The 10,445-nt window shown below is 30.7% G+C and overlaps 1 protein-coding gene across 1 annotated transcript; it reads left to right on the top strand.

Moving 5' to 3' along the window:
* Positions 1 to 923: 923 nt before the first annotated feature.
* On the top strand, positions 924 to 5,661 carry LOC149536335 (uncharacterized). Its single transcript, XM_089806275.1, has 4 exons — positions 924 to 969; positions 4,576 to 4,646; positions 4,901 to 5,182; positions 5,371 to 5,661. The coding sequence occupies exons 1-4, from the start codon at positions 924 to 926 to the stop codon at positions 5,452 to 5,454; spliced, it is 483 nt and encodes a 160-aa protein (XP_089662401.1). The 3' UTR covers positions 5,455 to 5,661.
* Positions 5,662 to 10,445: the final 4,784 nt, after the last annotated feature.

Here is a 10,445-nt window from a genome sequence, read left to right as displayed (position 1 = left end):
GTTTGGATAAGGGCTTGTCTTGGTCAGGCCCTAGGTTAAGGAATAATTGTAAATTAAAAATGAAAATGAAAATGACTAAAAACAAGATAAGTTTTAGTATTAACCTTGCTTTAAAACCATTGTCAATAAGGATCTTGTTTCCAGTGTGTTGAAGATCTTGAATTAGGTATAGGAATATAGGGTATCTACAAAATTTACAACAGATTTACCATAATACCATCATGATTCCATGGATGTAAGTATGCATCAATGTAGAAGATGATCAATGCTTCATTGTAGATCTCCTCCATTGATGGCCAACAATAAGCTAGATATTGAAGAGGAAATGTTAACAAAAGATCCTTCAATGCTAGAGATTTCCCTTGCTTGAATACTTGAACTCTTTGAATAAGTTTCTTGTCTTCAAAAGAATACGAATTCTTGAGCTTGAGAGTTGACATTGCATGAAAATGATCTATATATAAAAATGAAGGCTCTCGGTCTCCTTATATATGTGTTTTCAGGCGGGAGAATAATACAAGCCAACTAAAGAGTACAATAAAGATAATTAAATCCTCGAGGCCTCTCTAGCCCCAAGTTCCAAAATCACTAATGATTAGCTTGACCTAGCTCAACCTAGTCCAATCCATGTTGACCTATGTCGAACTAGTCCAATATTTAGGCTAAGGGAGTCATAAAGAGTTCAAGTAGTCTCTAGAAGAAATAGAGGAGAAAATGGAAGTAGGGAAACAAGGACATCAAGCACATGTCCATCTATAGTTCGAGATAGGCATCATGGAAAGGGTGCTAAAAGGTCTTAAAATGAATGTGCATCCATTTTAAGATACACAGTAAGATCTATCTTTTGAATACCAGAAAAGTATTTTATTACCAACAAGAACTGGTATCAAGTGAGAAATGACATTAGATCTATGTTTGTAGCCATGGCCTCTTTGGTTGAGCCAGACAAGATGAGCATCAACACATTCTGTAGGTGATTGTTTAAATTAGAATACATAGGAAATTTGGAGAGTGTAATGGTTAATATATGCGATGATCTATCAATCTATAGAACTTTCCATTATGACCTTCCTCAACATGGGAGACATCTTGTTCCTTTGTACCCCATCATTTTCAACTTTGTTGCATCTAGAATTCTTGATTGGATTCCTATTATGAAAAGGAATTTAAATTTCCTTCTCTTCTACATGAATATTTGTATACAAGGACAAAGAGAGTGGATTGATTGGTTTGTAAGATAAGATAAAGTAGGTGCATAAGAGAATGATTCCAGGTTCGTTATGGAAATCTTGGAAGCTTCAAATAAGGACCATGAGGAAACTATCGAGAAGGAGGAACCCCAATCACTACATTTGATGCCCATAAATTGACTCTTTCTTTTCTATTATGTAAAGCAGTGTCAAATATTTTAATAAATATATCTTTCCATACACCCTCTGATTCTTGGTGCTCTAGATGTTTTAATTGTGTTTATGTATTTCAAATAATGTTATTCGATTGTAATAATTGCTATTCCTTGAGCTTTAAATATAATACAATACTCTAATATTTCTTGGGAGTCACAATATCTCTATGAACTTTTAGTTCTGTTATTATTAACTTTTTTGCAAGATGAAATGTGTATTGGAAAGGAAAGTTTCAATGATGACAAGGTTAGAATAGGAGATTTGAATGTCCATTAGAAGATCTTCAAAACTATGTGATAATTGCTTGCATGATAATTATTATGTAATTGTATAACATTTTCTATAATATCCATGGATGGAAGTTATTTAACATAAAGGGACATTAGATTGTTTGATTTTCTCATATATTTTAAAGCGTTGAAGGTTGATTCATACATATCCTAGGAGCAACATGATATTTGTGCTACTTATATCTATTCTTTATAATAACATAATTATTTACATAAATAATTTAACAATTTTTAATTTTTTTTTTCAAATTCTTAGATCCAAATAAATTTATATGACTATACAGAACTAACATATTTTCATCCTTATTGTTAAAAGATTCATTTAGTATATTTTAGATTGTAGTTCTTTAACTTTCGCCATGTATAAGAATGTTATTGAAGAACTTTAATTATCTTTAATATGTGAATGTGAATATGATATAAACTAGATGCTAACTTTCTCACCATTTATAATGATGCAGTTCTCAAATAGCATGGCATGAAACTTTCACCTTAGAAAATTTGGAGAAATTTTTTAATGTAAATACCAATTCTCCAAATCCATCAAGGGCATTTGATACAGACCTTCCAATAGATATTTTTGAAGGCCTAAAACAAAAGGTCATTGTGAGTTTGGCATCACCAACATTAAAGAAGAAAAATGTATATTTTATTATGGTAATCATTTCTTCATTTTCCAACAATGAAAATCTTTTGTTGAAATGAATATTATTTTAAAAAACTATTATTTAATTATAATGCTTTGTAAATTCTCTACATAATTTAAACCTTTATTTTCAATTTGGTATATAAGAAGTTGATCTTTAATATATATATTACTATTGTAGGTTAGGGATGATTTGGATCCTAACATTGGTATGATGGTGACATGTCGCAAGAAAGACATAGATGATAAACAAATTGAACTCAAGAAGGTACATATATGATTTTTTTCTTAATTTCTTAATTCTTTGGTATTCTTGTAATATTCCAACATAAATATTAGAATTCTTTCTACATGGATGTGATCATGGTAATATTTCAGGACATAATTTTAAAGGAAATCACATTGCAACCTTGCTTTTGTTTATGTATGAATTTTAAAGAACTTAGTTTTCATGTCTTTGTCACCTTTCTAACATCCCAAAGGAGACTTAATTGTCTAACACAAAAATGATGATTACTAGTAACATATGATGAATTGAAAACGATAAATATTTGTATGATTAAGGCTTTTAATTAAAGTGAGTGTTTTACACTTTGTTGGCTAAGATCAAATAGAATGAGTTGTGTGGATTTTCTCTCCTCATTTTGAGCCATCAATTCCTGAAAACCACTTATGGGGGTGTTATATGTGGACATTAGTTTGGCATATGCTATATTATGGGATTTTAATGCAATTTTTATTAATAGCATTTGATACTGATTTTAAGTATTTTATCTTTTATTCTCTTTCTCATAGATAGAAATAAAATATTAGTTTAAAATATTTTATAGGAACCTAACATGTATAATATCAATCCTCAATTTTGAGGTCATTTTGGGATTGACTCAATATCCATATTAAGGGTAAAACAAATTTAAGGAGCCTAAAAGCACTATTTTGACACATTTTAATGGTATTTATAACAAAAATACACACCAAACTAAAAAATATGGAACACATACTAAAAGTAGCCAAACACTCATCGAAATAGTAGCAACTAAAATAAAGTTAAACAAGAGAAGCCCAAGTAGGTCAATAACAATAGGAGGAAGATACTAAATCAAATGGTTTTGATAGGCCTCCATAACTCAAGATCAATGGATTTAAAAAGGATCTCATAAGCTTCTAGCAATATGACCAAAAGCTCTATTTTCCCTCCAAAGACTCTACCTTAGTACGAGGGAACACAACTGGCATAAGTCACAATACAATGAATGCTTAAAGAAAGGGCAACAATAGCCCCCTTATAATAACACACCACATCTCCTATACAAAATTTTTCCACCTTAATAGGAGAAGCCAACACCTTAATAGGAAAAATAAGCAACATAACTTTGATGATCGACAATACAACAAATACTTAAACAAAGAGCAGCAATAACCCCTTATATTAACACACCACATCTCCTTTACGAACTTTCTCCACCTTAATAGGAGAAGCTAATGCCATAATAGGACAAACTTTCTCCACCTTAATAAGACAAAGAAGAGAAGAAACTAATTGTTGAGCATACAAATCCTTAGTCCATCTCACAACAAATGTTACCTTTCTTAAAGAATTCTTTGAGAAGAGGGAAAAAAAGAAACCAAACAGACCTTGAACATAAAATTAGCAAAGTCAAAACAAGAGCTCTCTTGACATTAATGAAGAGAAAATTCTCTTTAAAAAAAACAAAAGAAATCCTTAGAATAAAACCGCCAACTTTGAAGAGATCATATGATAGAAGAAAAATCAAAAAGTATAAAAGTAATTGTCTCTTTGTTTAAAGTGGAATTAATCATCTTAATAAACCACTATAAAATCTTTATTTTGTATCTCAAATTATTGTATTTTTTATTTTCCATTTCTGATTTTATTTAGTAATTTATTATCAATATTTTTGCTTCTTGATAAGATTGTGTGCAATTTTCTTGTATCAACGTTCAATTATCTATCACTTTTAGCTTTCTCATCCTAATGATGGATCAAAAATTGATACGAAAAATCACAAACAATCTTTACCCAAAAGTACAAATAAAATGTCATGAATTGTGGAAATATGTTATCTCCTGGATTTATCATCACTTAATATTCAACGACACTTAGCACCTTTTTCATCCCAATTTATTCATTTGTAAGGAGTGCATTGATGGATTTTGTGTGAATTTGTTTCCTATGCAGATCGAACTGACTAATCTGAAACACTTCTTGTAGATGCATCTTGCTTGAACAAGGTGGTCGATTGGCGCTTATCAGTGACTGAAAAATATTTGGCAGATCTGGACGTAAGTATCAACTTTCCTAATTATTTATACAATTTTTCTATCATCCAACTTAACATCACAGGCTAAGTAGAAAATTAAGTTTGGAAAAAATAAATCAACTTTAACTATTTAACACTTTCAATCTTAGAATAAAACTTAATATATTTTTTAAACTGTCCCATAATTTAATAGAGTAACACATATTTTTACCTAGTTTGAAGTTAAACTTGAGATGAAGATAGGTTGTAACTAATCTTTGTATGTCTAAATTGCAGGAAGAAGATAAAGAATGTATTGAAGGAATAGTGAAATCGGCCCGCATTGAGGCGAATGCAAAAGAGAGATTAGTGTGGCCTCGTGGAGGCTTGGCGAGAAAGAGAAATAGATTTCGAGTCGTAGCAGTATGGAATCTCAATGTTACTACCATTGTTGGGGAAACATGGGACATCAAATTTCAGCATGTAGATAGAGTAAACTTTGCAGATTCATATGAAATAAATTACCCAGTGACAAATGAAATAGATTTAAAGCTCAAAAGTATAAGCAAATATTTGCGGGTGAGTTCTGCAAAGGAGTTTATGTAGCTTGTGAACATTGTTTGTTGCTCGATGTGATTCCTTGATAGGAAATTTTAGGCTTGATTCATAGAGAAAAAGTACTTTTTCTAAGTTTAATTTGTTTCTTAATATATAATATTTAAAGATGCTGAATAATTTTTTAAACTAACTTTTAAAGTGCAATGCAGGAGCGGAAGCCATGGGAGGAAGAGAACATAATGAACATTGTGGAAGATAACTTGAAACGGGTGTGGATGGAAGTTTTATCGTGACATAATCCTGTTTACAGATATTAGAAAGACCTAATTAATATTCAGCCAAGGTTTTTCTTTTACAAAGTGGACAAATATAATACGCTTTTGTTAGCCTGCGATGAAGCGTTTTGTTAGATATGAAAAAAACTGGCTGGTTTTCTTCTTGATTTGAGCGGCCATTGCAGGCGTTCATATCTCTATATGCTTTATAAATTGGTGCAATATACAAGGATTCAGAGTCATATTATATTTATTATTATTATTATTTTATTACATCGACTGCTATTTACCGTGATAGTATGGCTTTAAAATTACACGTTCATAGAATCTACGTATCATTTTAAGTGAGAGCTTGTATATCTATGATCCGTTCATATCTTCCGGTTGAAATCTTTTTGGTTGAGATTTTTGAACACATCCGTGGTCAGTTTACAATTGCAGCCTGATGTTGCAACCATATATTTAGCAAGACATAGAGTCTTAATTGATTTTATTCGTCATAATTGTAATGATTTAATCACATAGAATACTACATAATTTTATTAAAGATACACAAATTAATAATTATAATAGGAAATTGAATTCGCTGTAATCAAAACTTTTGGATTTTTTTTTTGTATTTTAAATGGAACTTTTGTCATATTTTAGTAGTTCCGCCTATTTATAGGCAGAGACTTATGTTTTCACATTGTTTTACATAATAATTTGCCAATAGTGCAAATTGCTCTTAACCTATGGTTTCTAATAGTTTTATTGTATTAATATATTTTTTACTTGATTTAATTGATTTTTTCGGTTTAAAAAATACAGCTAATTACATTCATTTTTTAAAACTTACACGAAAATATTTTATAGGACAAATTTTTAAGGAAGATCGATTTCTTTCACATTTTTTATAGGACCAAAATAAGTAAAAAAATGATGTACTATATTTTGAATCCAAGTTTAAATAATATAATATTAAATTGATGTTAAATATTTCATTTAATCAAAATTTTTAATAGATGCCACACATAATTTTTATTTTATTATAATTTTTTAATTATTAATAAAATAAAAAAGTTATGATATGAAAAAATATTATTTTTAATTACGATATAAATAAATTTTTGTTTCATTTGTAAATTTCATTAGAGATAGAATGCAGCATTGAAATCCTTGTGGTACTTATTATGCCGAGAGGCATATACAATGGGAGCAACAACTCCCAGCACAAAGAATATTTCAAGGAATAATTCGTGTAAGGAAAAAAGATTTGGTGAGAGTTACAAACAAAATTCACTTTTAAAAATAAATTTAAATAAAAAATGTCATTTGGCATTCACAAAAAGAAAACCAAATTAAAATATGGAATGCCATTTGGCAATCATAATTATTAACAAATAGAAATAGAAAATATATTTGATAGGAGTTACAAATGAAATTTAGTTTTAAAAACCAATTTAAAATAGAAAATGCCATTTGGCATTCACAAAAATCTTAAAAATCAAATTAAAATTTGTAATGCCATTTAGCAATCATAATTATTAGCAAATAGAAATAAAAAATAAATTTGATGGTAGTTACAAATGAAATTTATATTTAGAAATCAATTTAAGAAAGAAAATGGAGCGGATACAAAGCATTCCCAAAATAATAGCAAGCCAAAATAATAGGAAGCCAAATGCAGGCTAAAATATTAGGCCTTAAAAAATAGGGCTTGAATAATTTTATTTAAAATTTAAGTATTAAATATTTTAAAATTTTTTCTTTTTGCATGCACATTTATGTTTTTTTTTTTTTTTAGAGTGGTGGAATTTTAAACAAATTCATGGAATGCGAAGAGACATCCATTGGGGGATATGAGGAGCCTCTCACAAGTTATAAAAAAGGCTCATCTCTTCACTTTCATTTTGTGTTTGGAGGAAGGAAAAGGTGGAGATTATTGGAGGAGTAGATTGAAGTTTTTGAAGAGGAGTTGATTGAAGTTTTTGAACAACTTTTTTTGCAGGTGAGATTTCTACTTTTATTTTTTTAATTTTTAATTTAGTTTTGCATTTAGTTTTAGATTTAGTTATGGAGTTAGATTTAGATGTAGGTTTATTTTTAGAATTAGTTGTAGTATTCTACTTTGATTTAGATTTCAATTTTAATTAGTTTCATTTAGATTTAGAATTGCATTCAATATTGTTTAGATTTGCATATAATAGTTGGCCTAAATAATAGGAAGCCAAATGGAGGCTAAAATAATAAACCCAAAATAATAGGCCCAAAAAAGTACAGCCCAAAAAAGTAGGACTCGAAAAAATAGGGACCAAAAAATAGGGCCCAAAAAAATAGGGCTTGAAATTGTTGGATACAATTGTTAATTGAATGTTGTCTTTGATGTTACACAAATGTCATATTAGTCATCAGTTAGCTTTTACCAAGCTCACTCGGTCAGCAAAGGAAAGTTAGCGTCTACCGAGCTCACTCGGTCAACAAAGGAAAGTTAGCTTCTACTGAGCTCACTCAGTCATCGAAGGAAATACGGTGGGAAGTTAACTTCCACCGAGTTCACTACGACAACAAAAGAAAGTCAGTGCTCACCGAGTTCACTTAGTCTCCAAAAGACTTTTGCAAGATTTTGCAGTTTTTACCAAGCTTCACTTGGTTAACACTAGAAAACCATTTTGAAGTAGTGGTTACTGAGCTTGGTTGTCCAGCAAAGGATTTAACTGTTTTGTTATTAAGTTTAATTGCTTCATGCGGCCGATTGATGTAATGATTTTTCAGTTATTGGAACCTATAGTTAACCCGACTTGTTAAATCCTAAAGGTATATATATAGATACTCAAGTTGTGAATTTGTGTGTGCATGAATGAGAATATATGGAGAAGGTTGGAATACACAAATTGAGCGAATTTTGATAAAGGATTAGATATCCTGGAGGAGCTACAAAGTTGTATTCAATTAGCAAGGATCCAGTAAAACAGAACAGAGATCTATACTCAACAAAAGATAAGTTGCATATCATTCAGGTCAATTCGTTGTTGCTTTCTAACCATTGTAGCAATGACTTCAAATCTCTTAACAGAGTTGGTTTAACAGCCATTTTTGTAAATCCTCTAACAAGGTGACAGTTCAGTTGGATTGTTCTAAAGACCTCTAATCAGGCCACTCCTAACAGGGTGATTAAATCCTCTAACAAGGTCACACCTAATAGTGTGTATTCTAACCTTTAACAGGGTTGGTTCCTAACAAAACTTACTTCAGAAAAGTGAAAATTGGTAACTAGTTACTTGGTGGTTTTTCCCATATTGGGTTTCCACGTTAAATCTGGTGTCTCTTGTGTTCATTTAGTTAATCTTTGCATGCATATTAATACCTCTGAATGCTAGATGAACAATAACTAATTAATTTACCGAGTTAAAAGACTGCAACACTATTTATTGAGTATCAGCAGTAAATAAGCATTTTAGACATCTAAGGGATTTTTGGACTTATTTTTGTAGTAACTGATTCACCCCTCCCCTCTTAATTACTTCATCTATATTTCCAACAATTGGTATTAGAGCTTTTGGTGCTTTCATGAAAAGATTTTAAGGATCTAAGCTAAAGATCAGGATATCTTATAAGAGAGAAATTTCAAGACTTAACAGGAAAAAATTCTCAGCATGGCAAAGGTTGATGAGACTGTATCTAGCTTCTATTGGAGATACAACACTAAAATACCTTGATCAAAAATATGCAAAACCATCTGGTACATTATCTGTCAATGATATTGCTGAAAAGAAGACTCACAACATTATGATGATAGATATAGCATCTGCCCTAAGTTATGAAGAATTTGATGACATTAAAGACTGCAAATCTGCCTTTGAAATGTGGAAAAAGCTAAAAGAAATCTATGGAGGATATGATAATGTGAGAAGAGCCAAAGCAGAAAGTCTGAGAGGACAATTTGATCAAATGAGGATGAGAGAGGATGAAAACATTGCAAAATATGTTGAAAGAGTCAAAGCATGTTTTAGTGCAATCAAAGCATCTAGAGGAGATATCAAGGAGGAGACAGTAATAAGTAAAGTTCTTAGAACTCTACTTCCCATTTATGCAATCAGAGTTTCTGCAATTCAAGAAAGAAGATGTGAAACAAATCACAAGATAAATCTAGAGGCCATAGTTGGAAGATTGACTGCATTTGAACTAGACAACTTTGACAACTATGTTCCAGCTTCTAAGAACATTGAATCAGCATTTGAAGCGAAGCTTTCATTTAAGGAGAAAAGCAAAAAAAAAAAGGAATCTCAGTCAGGAAGTGAAGATGAATCAGACCAAAGTTCAGATAGTGATCTTGAAGTGATTGAAGCTCTACTAGCAAAGAAATATTCTAGAGGCAGAGGTAAATTTAAAGGTAAAGTTCCTCTAATCTGCTTTTCATGTGAAGAAGTTTGTCATGTTGTTGCTAGGTGCCCAAACAAGCATAACAAAGATGACAAGAAAGGTTACAAGTACAATGGCAAGAAAGACTTCAAATCAATCAAAGATAAAGGTAAGAAAACATGTTTTATGGCTAAAGATTCTAATGATTCTAATGATGAAGAAGAAGATGAAATTGTCTACATTGCTGTGAAAGATGAGTCAAATAATGATGAGGAAATGACACTCATTTCTCATATGAGAAAAAATGATACATGGATCATAGATAGTGGTTGTTCTCATCACATGACTGGTGATAAAACTAAGTTTGAATATTTTAAAGAATATGATGGTGGTAGTGTAAGATTTGGTAACAATGAACCTTGTTGTATAAAAGGAAGAGGAAGAATCTCTCAAACCAAAGAACTTATATGTGATAATGCCTATTGGGTAGAAGGACTAAAGCATAACTTGTTAAGTGTGGCACAACTACTCAATAATGGATTCAAAGTAGAATTCATGCATGAAAAAGCAAGATTGCTGGATGACAAAGGAAAACTGATTGGATCGAGCACTCAAACTAAAGGTAACTTATTTTATCTTGAACTTGGTGAATGCTCATTTTTATGGCA

This window comes from Cupressus sempervirens, chromosome 10 (genome assembly GCF_028749045.1).
Source record: "Cupressus sempervirens isolate cs-2001-9-10 chromosome 10, ASM2874904v1, whole genome shotgun sequence".
Lineage (NCBI taxonomy): Eukaryota > Viridiplantae > Streptophyta > Pinopsida > Cupressales > Cupressaceae > Cupressus > Cupressus sempervirens.
The sequence above is the reverse complement of the archived record's forward strand: the minus strand, read 5'-3'. Positions and strand labels throughout refer to the sequence as shown.

Coding starts and splice junctions, on each gene's coding strand:
- LOC149536335 (XM_089806275.1), top strand. CDS start 924: ATGGCCTCTTTGGTTGAGCCAGACAAGATGAGCATCAACACATTCT. Junction 4,647..4,900: donor AATATTTGGCAGATCTGGAC/GTAAGTATCAAC, acceptor TCTAAATTGCAG/GAAGAAGATAAAGAATGTAT. Junction 5,183..5,370: donor GTATAAGCAAATATTTGCGG/GTGAGTTCTGCA, acceptor AGTGCAATGCAG/GAGCGGAAGCCATGGGAGGA.